The sequence below is a fragment of the Xyrauchen texanus genome, chromosome 10, assembly GCF_025860055.1.
Source record: "Xyrauchen texanus isolate HMW12.3.18 chromosome 10, RBS_HiC_50CHRs, whole genome shotgun sequence".
Taxonomy (NCBI): Eukaryota; Metazoa; Chordata; class Actinopteri; order Cypriniformes; family Catostomidae; genus Xyrauchen; species Xyrauchen texanus.
This window is the reverse complement of record NC_068285.1, coordinates 38,061,413-38,081,467: the sequence shown is the minus strand read 5'-3', so window position 1 is coordinate 38,081,467 and position 20,055 is coordinate 38,061,413. Positions and strand designations below refer to the sequence as shown.

The 20,055-nt window shown below is 42.2% G+C and overlaps 1 protein-coding gene across 1 annotated transcript in view; it reads left to right on the top strand.

The window, feature by feature from the left end:
• Nucleotides 1-2,883, top strand: part of LOC127650115 (sialidase-1-like) — a 34,560-nt gene extending 31,677 nt beyond the window's left edge. Inside the window, exons 4-5 of the mRNA XM_052135309.1 lie at nt 2,643-2,703; nt 2,815-2,883. Of these exons, the coding sequence (XP_051991269.1) occupies nt 2,643-2,703; nt 2,815-2,883 (130 nt within the window). The remainder of the gene's footprint in view (nt 1-2,642; nt 2,704-2,814) is intronic.
• The last annotated feature ends 17,172 nt before the right edge of the window (nt 2,884-20,055 follow it).

The following is a 20,055-nucleotide window of genomic DNA, read 5'->3' as shown; positions in this document are numbered from 1 at the left end:
GCTGTGGCCCTAACCACTCCAGGCGGTCGGTTAGGAGCCCCTTCTCCCTTTGCGGTTGGCGGCCGTTTGTCTGCCCTCATGCGGCCGGGCTCCTTCGGCAGATGGCCGCGGCTGCCCGTTGGGGTGGATGATAGTGGTGATGTCTCTACTACGGCGCATCCCTCCTCCTTCCCGGGTTTCGGCACCAGTGTAAAGGGATTAATGGAAAGGAGGAGGTGAGAACCGGCTTGATAATATAAATAATATTTCAATGTAGAACTAAAAAAAAAGACAAACACACAAATGTGTTGGACAGCTGCCCGTAATTCTCTCTCTCTGTCCCACTGTCAGTCTCCAGTCTGCCTTTATGCCTCTCTGAGGCTTGATTAGCCTAATTAGGGGTCGGGTGTTTAGCATCACGACACAGCCCCACCCTCCGCACTGTCACACCTTGCAATGCACTAAAATGCATAGCAACACCCTGGCAACCACCCCAGACTGATCACATTGTGAAACTGTCAAAAGAAGGTTGAAACTTTGAAACTGCTGAACAGTGGACAAAGTATTGTTGACCAGTTGCCCAGTAAAATTAACAGATTGTTGCCAAATGCAGTTGTATGGGGGAGCCTAACCCAAACCCTTATCCTTAGTTGTAAATTATGTAGTGTGTCAACAGGAATGCATATTTTATTGACTATTACCAGTTCAGTATTGCAGGTGAAAAGCATGACTCTGCAGGTCCACCAGCTAGACCAGCACCAAACCAGCACTAGCCAGCATACATCAGCCTAGAAGACCATGCTGGGGCACTTGTCAGAGATTCAGAAAATGGTGTTGATTTCAGGGTACATTAAGTTTTGGAACCAACATGTTAATTTCTTGTGTAATCATGTTGATCACCCACAACATCCTAACATTGTGCAGACAAACTTTGCACAGGCAAGCAACACTTACATAATTTTAACTCGCATTTGAAAATCTAAACTATTTTAGGATTAATGAAATAACTAAAGTAACTTGTTTAAGGGATTTGTGGTGGAGGGCTCATAAAAATCCCTTTGGCAGTGATAAATATAATTAGCTTTTTGGTTGTGTCGAGTGTTTTAATGGAACAATAATTGGTTTCAAATGTTTACCTCTGATGACTTGTGCTTACTGAGTCTAGTCCAAATCGGATACTGTTGTAAAGGAACTGTACGCTTGAACTCATCCTGATCTAATTAGAGAATTCATTTTGATAAAATATTCCAAACTTTCCTTTGTCTTAAACTCATAAAGTTAAAGATGGTGGACCTTTTGGTGTGGGCTTAGTCAGGGTATGGAGATGGAATTGTTGCATATTAACATACTGTACAAATGGAAATAGATTTACAATTAGAAAGTTGGTTCACAAATAATTTAAATGAGATCCACAAATAAATGTATGGAGCATCACAAAAAATTTAATAATTCAATTCACAAATAAAAAGAATGAGATTTACAAATATATGTTAGGAGTTTCACCAAAATATAGTGAATTCCCAAATAAATAAACTGAGATTTGCAAATAAAAAAATTATTTACAATATATTTTCTAACTAACAAACACAATTCTGTCCAGTATTCATTTGTGAATCATGCACATTTATTTGTGGATCGCTTCCTGTGCATTTGCGGATCACAACATGCATTTGTCGATTTTGAAACAAATCTAGCATCGAGACGTGTACACAAATCTACATTAGGTTGACTCCACCCATCGTCTACTCAAGCCAATCAGATAAGGGCCACATTACTCGGGCCAATCGAAGCACATTCTATCTTCAACCAATCATGCTTTGTTTTACTATCAGGGTGGGACCAGAGTCACAGTGCTCTCATGAGCATGGAATCAAGCACATACAGATAAGCTCCAACGGCGCAAACATTTAAAGAAACGGATATCAGCAGAGGAATACTGTTAAAGTTCGTGTCATTTTTTTCTTGTTTATAAACATGTGTATTGTCTTGTTAAATATTAACAGCTTAAAATTACCCATTTGTAGAGTGTCCTGATCATTAGCTTTAGAGTTAACCTGGCTGACTGTATGAGTCTGCTATTTTAATTTTAAAATGTCCTCATTTTACATGGCAGATCCAAACAGACACACTACTAGACACTACAAAAGTTCAGTAGTACAGATAGTGTCTGTGGCAGGGTGGAGGGCGGGGCCGGGTCGTGATTCTACTCACCCGGTCCCTTATCAGACTAATCAAGCCTCCGAGAGGGATAAAGGCCGACTGCGGAGAGAGACGTTTACGGACATGTCCGTCATGTGTGTGTTTGTCTTTTAAGTTTCTCATTAAACTATTATTTATATTGTCAAGCCGGTTCTCGCATCCTCCTTTCCATTGAACTGCGTTACAGTGTCTTTATAAAAAAATAATAATATTGGATGACCTTAGGAGAACAAACCAAAAATGAATACCCTATATTACACAGTGTACAAGAGCTGCTATGCCAATCATTTGGTTTAACATTTTTGTAATGTATTTAACAAAAGCAGTTGTAAGGTAATATTTATTCTAATTTTGTATTTTAGCACTTTTGTGCAAATGTTTTAGGAGGTACTATTACAGGGTCCCTTCATATAATACAGCATCATGTTCTGACAGTGATAATTGGTTATTGCCATCTTTTTCAGATGTGTTCTGCACATCAACTATGAGCACTTGACTCACCTGCTCCAAAGCTCAGTGGTTCCAGTGCACATTTTCTTTAAAGTTAAAGATACCATGGGAACACTGTCAGTCTCAAAACCAGAATGCAGATTGAAACAATCTTTGTGTTATTTTTTTTTTTTTTTTCATTGCCAGGTCACAGTGTTGTATCAGTTGTCTGGGACAGATACTCCTAGTCAGGGTAAGAACGTTCTGCACAAATGATTGGAAAACATAGTTACATGTTAAAAAGAAGTCCATTATAGAAGTACATGTTACACAAACAAGATTGGGCCATGGAGCTTTGCGATGTCTTACCATGTATCACAAAAGTCCCACAACTGTTTCCATAATTTTGTGATGTGGAGCAGAGAAAGCACCAGTTCTTGAGTATCCTCACAATTATTATTATTATTATTATTATTGCCCTCCTGTATCTCACAGCCCACATACTTCCTGAGTAAATAAGTGAAACACACATTGTTTTACAGGGTTAACATCATTATTTGTTTGTGAGTAACACTGGACTGGTCTGCCATAAAAAGTGATAAAAATACAAATAATTTGAAATATTACTTCAATTCTTTCTATGTATATACATTAACATAATGTGAAACCAAATTAATGGCATAGCAGATCTTGTACACTGTGTAATATAGGGTATTCATTTATGGTTTGTTCTCCTAAGGTCATCCAATATTATTAATTTTTTATAAAGACACTATCTGTACTACAGACCTTTTGTGTGGCTGTTTGGATCTGCCATGTAACATTAAGAGTAAAGGTTTTGACATCACATTTCAGTCAAGAAACTTGGGTAAAATTAAAATAGCAGACTCACACAGTCAGCCAGGTTAGCTATATAGCTAATGATCAGGACACTCGACAAATGGCCAATTTTCAGCTGTTGATATTTAACAAGACACTACACATGTTTATAACCAAGAGAAAATGATATGAACTTTAAATCAACTCAACTCAACCTTTGTAATTGACCCAAAGTGCTTTCCAATACACATTTAAATCACAACATAATAAGCAAAATATACCCTTATATAAATACTGATAAATACCTGGGCCTAAAATCAATATCCATAATTAAAATTGATTTAAAAAGCTAATGAATAAAAATATGTTTTTAATTCAGATTTAAAATGGCAGGGTGTCATTCTTGAGTGTTCATCTTGTTGAACACTCTTGTGGTAATTGGTGCCTACAACAAGAGTTTCTTGTTATGTTGTAAGTTATTATTTACTAATATTTATCTGTGTTAAAGTCTTTATTATTAGTATTACTATGTTAAGTCTTTGGAGAAAGGATTGGTAGAGAGGTGGGTGTTTTTTCTTCATTTTATCTTGTTTTCTCCTGGTTAAGTTAGTCAGGGAGTTATTTTTTCTTTTCTTTTCTTGTGTAGCCTAGTTAGTTTTCCCCCTTAATAGTTAGAGGGTTTATGTTTGTTATTTCTCCTTTTCCCCCTCTTGAAGCCTTGAAATCCTCCATCACTCATAAGAATAAAACCCCTTGTTTGCTTTTGAGTTTGTCTTGGGTTATCCTTGTTAAAGTATTGGGGTTGGGAGCTGAACTTTGCTGCCTCCACACATCACACCATTTATTTCTTTGATTTTATTCTGTTACACGTTCCTTCAACCCTAGACTAAATAGGGATATAACAGAATTTGGGGGCTCGTCTGGGATTGCTCGTGCAAAGTGTTTGTAACAATTGGATGTTATCTATGTGTTTGTCAACAAAGTTGAAAAGGAATCTATTGGTGGGTGATTCAAAATTGGTAAGTGTCCTTTTTCTCTGCTTTGTTTGGCTGTTTTTGCTCTTTTGATGTGGGAAAGATTGGGGCTTGAATTATGGAGTTTGACTTACTCGCCTTTACATTGCTTCCAACTTTGGAAGTATATAATCGGTGTCGTAAAAAGGATTTAATTTCCATAGCAGACTTCTTTAATGTTAACATACCAAAAGAGGTGTGCACACAAATTATCAAAGAGAAATTGTATGAGGAATTAGTAGGAGCTGGCATTCTGGCAGCACCAGATGGGAGTGTTGAGGATGAATCTGAGGCTGCTGGTTCTGTTTTTAACATAGAGTCAAAAGAATCTGTTTCTGATGCTGGTTTAGCAATTAAACTAAAAGAATTAGAGCTTGAATTGAAACGACAAGAATGTGAGGCTCAGCGCATCAGGCTCCGAGTGATAGGCGCTGAACGAGCACGGGATAGTGAGCGTCATGGGAATGAGATGGAGGCTCTGAGATTAAGGGGTAGACCCGTTCCATTACCTCGTAGTAGATCTTCAGGTTCATCGGCTGGTATGCCGATAGTAGATTCTGTGCACACCTCTAATAATAGTTCCGCTGAGTCACCATCAGTTTTTGATGTCAGTAAATATATCAGACTATTACCACCATTTAGAGAGTCAGAAGTAGATGCGTATTTTACCGCATTTGAACGTGTGGCTGCAAAACTACTGTGGCCTAGGGATATGTGGGCGCTACTGCTGCAGTGTAATTTGTCGGGTAAGGCGCAAGAGGTTTCAGCTGCGTTACCCATTGAACAATCTCTTGATTATGATGTGATGAAGGCTGCTGTGCTGCGAGCATATGAGTTGGTGCCAGAAGCTTATCGGCAAAAGTTCAGGTCCCATGTAAAAACAGCCAGACAAACTTACGTTGAATTTGCACGTGAGAAAAAGGCACTGTTTGAAAAGTGGTGTACTTCTAGTAGGATTACTACTTTTGAGCAGCTCCAAGAGTTGATCTTGTTAGAAGACTTTAAAGCATGTGCCCCAGAAAGCGTTGTTGTTCATTTGAATGAACAGAAAGTGCAAGCTCTGACTGATGCTGCGGTGGTAGCTGATGAGTTTGTTTTGACTCATCGTAATGTTTTCTCCTCTACACGTCAGGCCAAAAGTCAGTTTTCAGGTACGGAGAGTTCAGAACTATTTCCGTCTTCTCGTAATGCTAAATTGGATATGGCTGCTGTGGTTAGACGTAAGGTTAGTCCTAAACGTTTAGGGGACAAGCGGGTCTGTTTCTATTGTCTTGACCCTAGTCATATAATTTCAGAGTGTAAGGCTTGGAAACAGAAAAGTGCTTCTGCCAAGCCCAAACATGTGGCTTTGGCAGAAGCACACATCTCAGCCTAACGGTGAGAAATGTGAGCTGAGTGTGGTACCTGATTTGGTTTCAGAACCTGTTGAAATGGGTGCGATACCAGAACTTGCTTTAAAAGTTGGTAGGGAGGATTTAATTGTTGCTCAGTCTTCTGATTCTTCCCTAGCATCTTGCATGGATGCTGTGGTGGACATTATGCAAGCGTCGGAAGCTGGGGTAGTTTACTTTTTGGAGGATGGTGTACTGAAGCGTAGATGGAAGCCCCAGTGTCCTGATTTGAAGTGGCAAGAGGTTCACCAAATAGTCTTGCCTTCTGGGTATCGTTCACAGGTGTTGTGATTAGCTCATGAGAATGCTCTATCAGGTCACTTAGGTGTGACAAAAACTTTTCATCGCATTTCCAAATATTTCTTTTGGCCAGGCCTAAAGTCATCTGTGTCCAAATTTGTGCGTTCCTGTCCTATATGTTTATTTGCTGGAAATCCAAACCAAACCATTCCGCCCGCTCCATTGAATCCAATACCAGTTCTTGGGGAACCATTCGAGCAGTTAATTATTGACTGTGTAGGGCCCTTGCCGAAGTCAAAGTCGGGTCACCAATATGTGTTGACTATTATGTGTGCTGTGACCCGTTATCCTGAGGCAGTGCCTCTCCGCACTCTCAAAGCTAGAACAGTTGTTCGAGAGCTCATTAAGTTTTGCTCTACCTTTGGGTTACCGAAGGTGATCCAGTCAGATCGAGGCACTAATTTCACGTCTAAAGTATTTTCACAGATGTTGAATGAGTTTGGGATTAAGCACCAATTGTCTAGTGCTTATCACCCGGAATCACAAGGTGCCTTGGAGAGATTCCATCAAACTCTTAAGTCGATGCTCCGAAAATTTTGTATCGAGACCGGTAGGGAATGGGTTGAGGGTTTACCATTGATTATGTTTGCTGCAAGGGAGAGTGTCCAGGAGTCATTGGGTTTTAGTCCAGCAGAGCTGGTGTTTGGACACACTATAAGAGGTCCTCTCAAGTTGATTAGTGAGCAGTTGCTGTCTCAGGGTTCTTCACCTATGACTGTCCTCGATTATGTCAGTTCTTTTCGGGAACGACTTCACAAAGCCTGTGAGATTGCTAAGGCTCACCTTGCTAACTCCCAGACGAAGATGAAAGTGCAGTATGATTGTAAGAGTGTGGCACGTACTTTTCAGCCTGGTGATGCTGTGCTCGTCCTGCTTCCTGTACCTGGATCTGCATTGCAGGCTAGGTTCTCTGGGCCTTACACAGTAGAGAGTAAGCTAAGTGATACTAACTATGTGATCTGTACTCCTGATCGGAGATGCAAAAGCAGAGTATGTCATGTGAACAGGTTAAAAGCTTACATTGTACGGGATGTAAGTAAAGTGAATTCCTCTAAGCCAGTGTCTGTTGCTACCCTAGTGGTGCCACCAGTGTATTGCCCTGAGGAGGATGGGTTAATGGTAAAAGATACTCAAACGTCATGTGCTCATCTGCAGAATTCTGTTGTTTTGGGTAATTTGAAATCTTGCCTCTCTCATTTGTCTCCAAGTGAGTTTGAAATCATTAGTAGTTTGATTGGTAAATATCCCAGCCTTTACGCCGATGTTCCATCTCAAACTACTGTATTATGTCATGACATCGATGTTGGTAATAGTCCACCAAGTAAGCAACATCCTTACTGAGTGAACCCACGGAAACGTGGTGTTATGCAATCTGAGGTCCACTATCTGCTTGATAATGGATTGGCTGTGCCTAGCCAAAGTCCATGGAGTTCACCTTGTATATTGATACCTAAGTCTGACTCCACTTTTAGATTTTGCACCGATTATCGTAAGCTTAATTCTGTGACCAAGCCAGATTCCTTCCCACTCCTGCGAATGGAGGATTGTGTAGATCGAGTTGGTAGTGCACGCTACGTCACAAAACTGGACTTGCTAAAAGGATATTGGCAAGTCCCTCTAACACCTCGTGCTTCAGAAGTTTCCGCATTTGTTACACCTGATAACTTCCTGCAATACTCTGTCATGGCGTTTGGTATGAGAAATGCACCTTCCACCTTCCAAAGACTCATGAACAGGGTATTGGCAGGACTGCAGAATACTGAAGTTTATTTAGATGATGTGGTGGTGTACTCTGATTCATGGGAGGATCACTTGATCAGGTTGGAGGAGGTGTTTGAACGGTTAGCTGATGCTTCACTAACCTTAAATTTAGCAAAATGTGAATTTGTGAAAGCTGTGGTTGTATATCTAGGTAAATGTGTGGGACAGGGTCAGGTGTGACCAGTAGAGGCTAAGGTCTCTGCAATTATTGAGTTCCCCACCCCGACTAACAAGCGTGAGTTGAGACGTTTTTTAGGAATGGCCGGATACTATCGTGGCTTCTGCAGAAACTTTTCTGCCATTGTTTCACCCCTTACTGTCCTCCTAAGTACATCTAGGACATTTGTATGGACCTTAGAGTGTACCCGTGCTTTTAACGCTGCTAAAGACCTTCTGTGTACTGCTCCTGTTCTCTCTGCTCCCAATTTTGCATTCCCCTTCCAGTTGCAGGTGGACGCCAGTGCTACCGGAGCTGGAGCCGTGTTGATGCAGGAGGACCCAGTGGGCATTGAACATCCTGTATCTTTTTCTCTAGGAAGTTTTCCAAGAGTCAACTGAATTACAGTACAATTGAGAAGGAGGCATTAGCTTTATTGCTAGCACTTCAACATTTTGAAGTGTATTTGGGTGGAAGTAATAGCCCTATTACAGTGTACACTGATCATAATCCCTTGGTGTTTCTTTTGAGAATGTCCAATTCTAATCAACGACTAATGCGCTGGTCTCTTATTGTGCAAGGGTATAACATTGATATCCGGCATAAAAAGGGAGATGACAACGTTGTAGCAGATGCTTTGTCAAGAACTTATGTTCTGGGTAATTAAGACTTGTGCAGTTGAATGTTGTGTGTATTACAGCCTATGGCCGTAGTCTTTTGTGGTGAGGGTGTTACGTCCAAAGACGTATTGGGTTTGTTGTTTCTTTTTCTTTTCTTTCTTCCCGTTTCTCTCTCTCTCACTCTCTGTACCATAAGCAGGAATTAATGGCTGCCACCTGACTCCAATGATTGGTAACCTGATGTGATTGGAGGAGGAGAGGAAGCTGTGGGGATTTAAGCAGCATGATTCCATAGACCTGTGTGTGTGTGTGTGGAGGCTGCATCGTGTGGTTCCAAATCTCAACCCCGAAGTTCTATTGAAATGTTCTTCTTAATTATATTTAGTTGATTGATCCTTTTCAGTGTCATCTTGTTGAACACTCTTGTGGTAATTGGTGCCTACAACAAGAGTTTCTTGTTATGTTGTAAGTTATTATTTACTAATATTTATCTGTGTTAAAGTCTTTATTATTAGTATTACTATGTTAAGTCTTTGGAGAAAGGATTGGTAGAGAGGTGGGTGTTTTTTCTTTATTGTATCTTGTTTTCTCCTGGTTAAGTTAGTCAGGGAGTTAGAGTATTTATTGTATTTTTCCTTTTCTTTTCTTGTGTAGCCTAGTTAGTTTTCCACCTTAATAGTTAGAGGGTTTATGTTTGTTATTTCTCCTTTTCCCCCTCTTGAAGCCTTGAAATCCTCCATCACTCATAAGAATAAAACCCCTTGTTTGCTTTTGAGTTTGTCTTGGGTTATCCTTGTTAAAGTATTGGGGTTGGGAGCTGAACTTTGCTGCCTCCACACATCACATCACATCATTTATTTCTTTGATTTTATTCTGTTATATGTTCCTTCAACCCTAGACTAAATAGGGACGTAACCGTTACTAACCACCAAAGCCTACAGCGCCACTGGACAGGCCGCCTCCGATCTGCATGCCATGGCCCTCCTGCAAGTTCACCAGGCCAAGGCACTCAGAGATCTGCACTTGGGTAGTCCTGACCCTGACGTGTTGCAGGAACTGCGCTATGCGACTGACCTTGCCCTCAGGGCCACGAAGGTCACAGCGTGGACACTCGGGCAGGCGTTGACCACCCTCGTGGTCCAGGAGCATCATCTGTGGCTGAACCTGGTCGAGATGCAGGATGTGGACAAAGCACGCTTCCTTAATGCCCCCGTCTCCCAGTTCAGTCTATTTGGCGACACCTTGGAGGACTTCGCCCAGCAGTTCTCAGCGGTGAAGAAACAGACGGAGGCCATTTCCCACATTATGCCCCTCCGCCACACCAGCGCAGGCCGTGCTCCGTCTGCTCGCCGAGGGCATCCTCCTGTGGCTTCCAAACGACGTGCAGCTCCGCCCCAACCTGGGCCCAGCTCTCAGCCCCAGTGTTGAGTGCCCCGCAGGAAGTGCACGCCCCCGTCTCTCGAATGTCCTCAGGATGCGCTTTTGCCTCCCGATGCCACACTATCTGCTCTGCTCCGGTATATAAAAAATGATCATCAGAGCTTGGCCGCATGGCTCTAACTTCCAGTTTTCAACCGGGCCTTATACAAAATCCCGTTCAAAATAATCACGCAAAGACACATTCTAACTTGCATACAGCATCAATATTGTTTCGCAGCGGTAGACCTGAAGGACACGTACTTACATGTCTCTATCTTGCCTTGACACCGACCCTTCCTACGGTTCACGTTCGACGGCCAGGCGTAACAGTACAAGGTCCTCCCCTTCGGCTTGTCCCTGTCCCAGTGGGAATCTGCATACTCAATTACCTCGACGACTGGCTCATCCTTGCCCACTCTCGAGAGCCGACGAGGGCTTCAGGTCAACTGGGAATAGAGCAAACTCACTGGGATTGATGCATATGAGACTGCATTCGGTGCTGGCTCCAGACTTGAGCAAGTACGCATTTCCCCCAGTGAGCCTACTTGCACGGGTGCTGTGCAAGTTCAGGGAGAACGAGGAACAAGTCATTCTGGTGGCCCTCTACTGGCCCACACGGACTTGGTTCTCGGATCTCACGCTCCTCGCGACAGCCCCTCCCTGGCAAATGCCCCTGAGGAAGGATTTTCTTTCTCAAGGACGGGGCACACTCTGGCATCCGCGCCCAGAACTCTGGAACCTCCACGTCTGGCCCCTGGATGGGATGCGGAAGATCTAAGTGACCTACCACCTGCTGTCATAGACATGATCAACCAAGCCAGAGCTCCCTCTACCAGGCAACTTTTTTACACTCTTACTGTATGTCATTTTTGACTCTACATTTATTATTAAGGATATTTTATAGAAACATCTGAGACAAAATTGATACTGAAATTTAAGGTCACTGAGTACTCCACGACGTTTCTGAACAATAACATTTCCTTCTGGGATGGCTCTACCTTTGACAGTTAATCAGAAAATATTTGTTGCTGCCTGGTTGTATTGTCAAAAGGTGGTTCTTTCTTTTCCCTCCCTGTCTCTTTGCTGCTTTCTTGCTTTCTGCAGCCTATGATCCCTCTGGCAGATTCAAGGCGGTTGAATCATATGCTTTACACTCTGTCACACTCCAAGAGCAGAATATAAAATACGTCTGAATTATGGAATATTCCTAATAGCCTCCATCTCCATTGATAATTCTCTCCAGTAAAATAAAACGTGTTTTGTCTGCCAAAAATTCTTAAGCTTTATGAATATAAGTTTATGAGAGTATGTGCTTTGTAGCTTTGTCTTTTTGTCAGTGAGGTGTATAGTACCTGAAATTGGGAAAAGAGCATATACTTTTGCACACAGCTTATTAAAACTACTCAATGTGTATAATGCTGTTTTAAAGTACTCCTGGGAAGTACCTTCGTACTTACAAGGTCAGAAGTAATAAATATGATGTGATGTGCGTTCAGTTGATTATAGTCGGAATTACTGTATCCATTTTTCTATTTCATGTTCCCCTTCTGTCACTCACTCCTCGTTGTGTTGATGAAGTGACACTAGGGCATGCCACTCCCCCCGACATACGGGTATAAAAGGGAGGCCAGCAGGCAAGTTCATTCAGATTTGTTCTTCGGAGCCAAGCAGTCGCACTACAGCAAGCTGAAGTCGTCTGCTCACTCATTCAACTTCCCTCTCAGAGCGTTGCTGTTGGTCTCTCTCCACTCTGCTCTCCACTGCAGACTACACCCCTGGGCGCTTCGACATCGCTTCTCAAACAGTTTTTCTTTTCTATAAAAGAGTGTGCACAGTGACATTGAATATCCTTTAAAAGATGCATCTATTTAAAGTTGCCGTTCCGTCTCTGTGTAGTTCCTGGATGCGGTCGTTACCTCTCCACCTCTGATGGTCACAAACACTGCCTCACGTGTCTGGGCCAATGTCACATTGAGGAAGCATTCGTGGATGGTTCATGTTCTCACAGCGAGAACATTACCATGGCCACTTCACGGCTCTTATGTGCTCTCCTTCATTCGAGGGAGCACATATTCAGCCGTCCCCCTGTGATGTGGCTGACGCTGTAGATGTTTAGAGGGCTTCACTGGGTATGGTCCCGCCGGGTAATTCCCCATGGGCCGCCCACCCCACAGCGCACTTTGTCCACCTCTGGGATGAGACAGGCAACTCGCATCAGTGCCAGCCTAATGTCTCTCCCGGAGGCTGAGACCCGGGAGAGACGATCGATCATGATGCAAGATGTTGATCACTGCATCGGAGGGCATCCTAGTGGTGTAAAATGCTGAAGACTCGACCGGACTGCCGCCTTCGGGTGTGGTATCCCGATCTGAGGCGGACGCTGAACTCACTTCCATGCTTTCCCAGGCTGCTGCGAGTGTCGGGCTTGAGTGGAACCCTCCGCCCGCCCCTGATCACTCGCGGCTGGATGACTGGTTTCTCGGGTCGGTGTGCCGCTCAGGGCCTTCCCCTGAGGAAGGACCTTCTACAAGGCAGCTCTATTACCTGAAGTGGCGTGTCTGTGCTAAGTGGTGTTCTTCCCAGAATGAAGACCCCCAGAGCTGCGCAGTCGGGTCAGTGCTTGCCTTCCTGCAAGAGATGTTGAATGGGCAGCTGTCCCCCTCCACTGTCAAGGTCTACGTAGCTGCCATAGCGGCACACCACGACGTGGTTCAAGGTAAGTCCCTCGGTAAGCACGACCTGATCATCAAGTTCCTGACAGGCGCCAGGAGGCTGAACCCTCCTAGACCGCTTCTCTTTCCTTCATGGGACCTCTACGTGAAGAGCACCTCGAGTCAGTTGAGTTAAAGGCAGCCTATCTGAAGACTGCCCTCCCGACCACGCTCACTTCCATCAAGAGGGTTGGGGACCTGCAAGCGTTCTCTGTCAGCGAAGAGTGCCTACATTTTGGCCCGGAAGTCTCTCACGTGATCCTCAGACCCCGACTGGGCTACCTGGCAAAGGTTACCACGACCCCTTTTAGGGATCAAATGGTGAGCCTACAAGCGCTGCCCCCAGAGGAGGTAGACCCAGCCTTATCGTTGCTGTGTCCGGTGCACGTTTTGAACATCAATTTGGATTGCACGCTGAGCTTTATATGCTCTGAACAGCTCTTTGTCTGCTTTGGTGGACAGTGAAAGGGAACTCTGTCTCCAAACAGAGGCTTGTCCACTGTGTCATGGACGCCATAACGTTGGCCTACCTTGTGGGCACTGGCCAATGGCACCTCTCTAGCAGACATATGTAGGGCAGCGGGCTGGGCAACACCCAATACCTTTGCGAGGTTTTAAAATCTCCGGGTTGAGCTGGTCTCGTCTTGTGTTCTTTCAGGTGCGAGCAGGTAAGTAAGTTTCATTTCACGGAGAGCTGGCCGGGTGTACCGCTTGTGCATAGCGCCTTTCCCCTCCAAGAAGTTGAAGCCGTGCACTCTTCTCTCCCGTGCGGGTTCACGGCTTGTGAACCCTGGATGTTCTTCCTCCTAGCACTCTGACTCACGAATTCTGCGGAGGAATTCGTGGTCAGACCCAGTAATTGTGCTACATACCCTGTACCGGGGTAAGTGCTCCACAGTTTTTCGGTTTCCCTGTTAACCTACTGTGATGTATCTTCTGTGGCACGGTCTCCCCCTTCCTTGTGGTAGACCCGCGTCTCCCTTGGCAGAGCCCTCTCTGCCCCAGTCGCTGTGTTATAGAATCTCCCCCCCAAGAAAGGCAGAACTTACCACAGCGCCTCTCCCATGTCCGGCCATTGGGCCCGTATGGTGTAGTTGCCACTCTTTTTTAGGCCCCAGCTGAATCTATTTTTCTACGGAGAGAAAATGGCTGGCGATCCCCTGATGGAGGGAATGAGACATTGTGTCCCTTTTGCCACAGACAGAACTTTACCGCTGTAATGGCCGGGACCTTGTCTCAGCTCCTCAGTGCAAAACCTGAATGAACTTGCCTGCTGGCCTCCCTTTTATACCTGTATGTCGGGGGAGTGAGATGCAAATTCAACTTGCCAATTCTCGTTGGCCTTCGGGCTCTCAAGGGCTCCCTAGTTTCACTTCCTCGACACAACGTCTCGTTCCCTCCATCAGGGAACAGAGGTTACGACAGTAACCAAGACATTTCTTTCTCTCTTTCTCATATAGTGACAAAAACCTTTTTTAACACTAATGCAACAAAATGAATTAATTGTGTGATTGATGTGTTATCCATCTATCTTAGCATTCTTCTGCCACCATAAATAATGATGGGAAATGTAGTTGTATTGCACACGCCAGTGACTTCATAAACCAGCCAAATGAGTCTTATTTCTGGCAAAATGTATTGCTATTCCCCATTATCAGTACAAAACATGTATACAAACTAAACTTTACAGTCAAAATCCACAAGTCAAACTGAACCAATACCAATTTGCTTCCACCATGATAAATGATCAATCAATATGCTGCCAACTCGGAAAGTCATGGGCTCAAAGAAAATACAGAGTTCCTCACTGGTAATTACAACTTTGCAATGGCATTGATGTGCACTCAAATTGCTAATACAATAATTTCGACATGATTTGAATGCACCATTAGTTGTCCTTTGAAACAGAAACCCTATACGACCCCTATTCTGAATTTCCATGATAACGATTGTCTAAAAATGTAAAATACATGCATGCTGTCAATTTCTTCCATCTTGCGAAACAAATTGTTTGTTTTATTACTTTTTGACGCTTAAAGCACAATTGTTTTCCTTAGTGAAAAAGCGAGATTTTGTTTAATTTGATATTTACTCACTTTTAACCCTTTAACTCACTTCTCAACCATATTTTAGACTTTTGTTTGTGTGAATTTGTTTTTTTTTATTGCATCACCATATATAGGATATAGGTTAAACTTTAAAAACATGATAAATATATATGAGTAATACAAAACTACTTGTATACCAGAGTTTTTCAAAATCATCCATGACCATATGGTTGATGTGTACATGTGATGAGGAGGAGGGCGGGGCCGTGAGATTTTATGGCCGGCCCCCAATCGGGCTAAACAGCCAAGGAGAGGGATAAAGCAGAGTCAGATGTGGAAGTACAAGAGAGAGAGAGCCACATGCAGCTGCCGTGTGTGTTTATATTTGTGTCTTTTTGTTTAAGTTCTTATTCAAATAATACTTTGACTGTTCAGCCGGTTCCAGCCTCCTCCTTTCCCCTTTTTAACCTCGTTACAGTACAGTATGTAAAGGGTAGTCCACCAAGACCAATATCCTATCAATGTCATACCTACAATTAACATGATTCTGAGTGTTATCATAACTTTTACTGTTTAAAAACGCTGTTCATGAAAACATGAAAAAAACTCACAAAATAACTAGAAATGTGAGTTATAATAAATGTGAGTTGCATGCACATTTGATTTTGTGGTCTGGATGTTATATTGAGGGCAAAAAAACTATTTGCAGAAGACAAAATCTCAGTTTGGCCTCCTCCATTGGACACATTGCCACAGAAGACATGACAGACACCATTTTCTGGCCCTGTTTGTATGTGTCTTGGTACAGGAGCCTCCCTTCAATCCTGAGTCTTTAAAAGTATATTTATCATTGGGGGAGTCAGAGTTCAGCAGGTTGCCAGTAGCAAAAACCAAGATGGTTGCCGAGCAAGGGTCCTTTGAGACTGGAGAATCCTCTATGCATTCATGTGGTCCAATGGTGAGTGCAATTTCAGAGGTTGAATATTCGCTCTAAAATATCATTTTTAGTCCACTGATGGTTAGGTTTAGGTTTGGGATTTGTGTTTGGGGGTACGGTTAATAAAATATGTATTCCTGTTGACTCTATTATAATAAAATCACTTTTGTTGACACTGTGGATATTTCACCTGGAGTTCACGCACTTCCAGTTTTGACCACTGGGGGCAGTGATTCAAATATCGGTAAACTCAGATCTGATTTCAGCAGTAAACATTTCGACCAACTTTGCCAAATTCACAATGTGATCAGTTATTTATCTCATTTATCATTTAACTCATGTGAGAGATCAGCTTAAACATATCTTTCAGAAGTACTTTAAAAAAAATTTATGAATACAACTTTTTTATGAGGAAAGTATGTCCTTTGTATATCAAATGTTAGCTTCTTGTGATTTGATCTCTTCAGTTTTTAATTTAGTACATTTTATAAACTGTCTATGGATAAAACTACTTGTCATTGAAATTTTATTTAAACTCAGGACAGTCCATTTCATCAACTGGACGAGTGGAGCCAGCAGGAGAGTAAGAAATATATTTAAATTCCTCAGAGCTTGATGTTGATGTGAAAGGTAGTAATGGTGGCTGTAACATAGTTCAATGGAAAGGAGGCGGCGAGAACCGGCTTGATAATATAAATAATATTTTAATGAATAACTTAAACTAAAAGACAAACACACACATGACGGACATGTCCGTAAACTATTTCTCTCTCTCTCGCACCACCGTCTGCCAGGGCCGTGCAGAGACCTTTGGAGGGGCAGGTGCTCAAAGTATAAAAGGGGCACATAGAACAAGGCTTTAAATAGCGCGGTGCAATTTTACAAAAAGTACAGCAATTTTATTTTACAGCAAATACAACAGATTTTTTACATTAATGTGATACCTGTTCTGGTAAAATCTTACTAAATTCCTTGAGTGAGTATGCTGCCTTTGCGTTTGTTGTTGCTGCTAATACTGGAGTTGATCTGAGAGACTGTAGACATTAAAACAACAAACATATAGGAGATATATTAGCTGATTAAACAATTGTTATGTTACCATGACAAGATGTAAAGATTGCTGAGTGTGTTTGGAACTGGCTCACTGACCTGCCAAGGCTGACTGCTCCAAGAAAATAAGAGGGAGATGCTCACAGAGGCTGCTGCACACCAAGAGCTGCAGGTAGAGAAAATAAGATACCAGATTCAAAAAAGTAAAATTATCTGAGAAAAAAAAAAAACATTAATGGGGGATAGGATGATGGTGGCCATGGCAGAGGTGAGAGTGAGACACAAACATCTATATAGACAGAGGTGTGTGTGTGCTTGTCTGTCTACGGTACACAATACTGTGATCATGATTTCATGTTGCATTGTGAATTTGAGATGTAGTTGGATTTTGATTGATTATGTCTAATCAAAAATATAAATAAAGAAACTAAAATGTGTATGTGTGTTCATTCTGTTGGCACCTACTAAAAATCACAGTGTAGCATTAATCTTACCAATAAGTGGAGGATGAGTTGTTGTAGACTTTTATAACAGAAATTTCCTGTTGGCCATGTCCCTAAAAATGTTAATGACATTATTGTCATTAATTGGAATGTCCTTCTCAATGGCCAACAGAAGAAGGTCAGACAATCTCTCCTCTTTGCAAAGGCTGCGAAGTTTGGTTTTCACAAGCTTCAGTTTTGAGAAGGAATGTTCCACAGTTGCTGTGGACACCGGAAGTGTGCCATATGTCTTCAGCAGCAGAGTCATGTTGGGGAAAACTAGATGTGCATTGTTTTCCTTGACAACTGACAGAATAGAAGACACATTGGCTGGTGGTGGGCATGAGTATGACGTATGGAAGACCTTCAATTCTGTCTGCAATTTGTCTTCATCTTCAATATTGTAGAACTGGCACAGTTTCTTCACAGCTTGGAGTGCTGCTGTTGGAATGCTAGCTGTTTTCCAGTTCTCTGGGACTGTCAGGCAATGGAAGGCATGCAATATTTCCCATTTGGAATTATCTCCTCCTTTAAAGCGTCTCTGAATAGTGGTCTTTGCTGTTGTGGAAAGAAAATATTTTTGTCATTTAAAATATAATTATATTTTAATCCTGTTCTGAATTGTTTTATTTTTATAATGATAATTCAGAGAATGAGAAAATCAGTATAAGCCTTATCAGTGTTGTTGTGATAATTATTTTAAGGCACTCTACATTTTTTTAAAATAAATACTGAAATAATAATAATAATTTAGTCAAAAGGCATAAAAAGACAAGACCCCTCGACGCCTGTGAGTGAAACTTTTCTCCCTCAAACAGCAAGCTAACTTAACGTTACTTCTACAGGCTACACACAGCAATATATACAACATATCTGCATGCTCTCTTCACGTCGTTCTTGTAAAATAATAATAATAATAATAATAATAATAATAATAATAAGTAAATAAACCTCAAAATCACTTCACTGGGAATGAATCCCCACTTACCAGCTGCCGCGGTCGCGGTGTTGAAGATATCTTCCGGTAATTAAAAAATGCGCGTGCTGCGGCCGTACGGCGTGAGGAATAGTCCCGGTCGGATGAGGTCGTCGTCAGGTGAAAGGTCATCATCTGGATCATTTTATTTAAGGCTAAATTATTAATCATACATTTTACTAATATTTAGATTTGGCATAGGCAGGCATTCACAAAAGGGCCTTTAATAAATAAAAATAAGAGGAATTTTTTTCTTTGACAAAAGGGCACTTTGGGGGCAAAGGGGCAGGTGCTCAAGCACCCAACGCCCCCCCCCCCCGCACGTGCCTGCCGTCTGCCATCGGCCTTTATCCCTCTCGGAGGCTTAATTAGCCTGATAAGGGACCGGGTGTGTATAATCACAACCTGGCCCCGCCCTCCGCCCTCCCACAGTGGCCTAATTTGCAAATGTGGGGACAGATCCTGAGCTTCTCTTTATACTGGAAGTGTGTTTCTATCAGAATAATATGATGTAATGTCAAGATAGGCCTCCATTCCTGTCAAAATAATGGAGTGATTAGAAATAGACTGTGTTTACATGCATTTCGAAATGGAGTTGCTACAGGCTTGTCTTTGTTGGGAAAGCTAACCACTGTGATAAAGGGACCACTTAACATAATAACAAGAGCAACATTACCATCAAACATGATTAATTCTTATCCTAACTCAGACCCTGACCCTAGCCATAATCATAACCCTAAAGGAAGTCGCACACCGGACACTGCGGCTAGGACACAGCACATGTATCAAACACGTGGCATGTCAATGCTGCAGACAATACACACAAGAGTTACCAATGATTTTTCCTTTTTCAAGAATGATCAATGCAAGAGTAAATAATATATGTCCTTTTATAATGATTTGGATCTAATTTAACTGAAAATCTGCAAGTTTGAGCAGCCTCTAGATTCGTAGATGGGCGCTGCCGGCAGATGGTGAGTGTCAGTGGCGGTGTATGTACCTTCATTGAAAACAGATGTTTCAAATTTTAGAACGCACCATGTTGTCTGACAGACGCATCTGGTTTGCAACCCCCTTAACTCTATCCGTAACCCCAACAACCCTAAAGGCAGCAATAGACTTCTAGTGAAATTGTAAAATGAACTGGTTTGATGTCATTTAGAAAATAAAAACAAAATCTGCCCAAAAAGAAAGGGGTTTTCGATTTTTTCTCAGTGCTTCAAAACAGCTCGCCAGTATGAACTTTTAGGAAAACTTTATGTTGGCTCTTAAATTTCTTCTTACTCCTATTGGTCCACCTCATAGGTGGGTCTTACCCGGTGCCCCACCTATTTGACACCAACATCTTTTTCCAGGTAATTTCTTCACTCAGTCGAGATCAGTCAACATGAACACACAGGAGTGCAGATTTGTCACCCTTTTATACATCAATCTTTGCAGTATCAATGTCTTTCTTTACAAAACTTGTTTCAAAACAGTGTATCTTTGCTCAGCTTTATCAACCTTCTTTCTAGCTCTGAGTGAAGAACGATGAAGAACTTTACTATGAGTGTACCTAAACCTAACCTAAACCTCATGTTGTGGAATATACTGTATGTAATTGGGGGAGTGGAATGTTGTTCCAGGACCAACGAGGAGCATGTCCTATTTGGGTAATTGAGGCAAACGTAACTATTGAGGACTGGACATTCTGTGTCTTTAAGAGTACTTTTCCATATGATAATTTGCCAATTAGAACTGTTTTTGGAAAGCTGTTCAGCTATT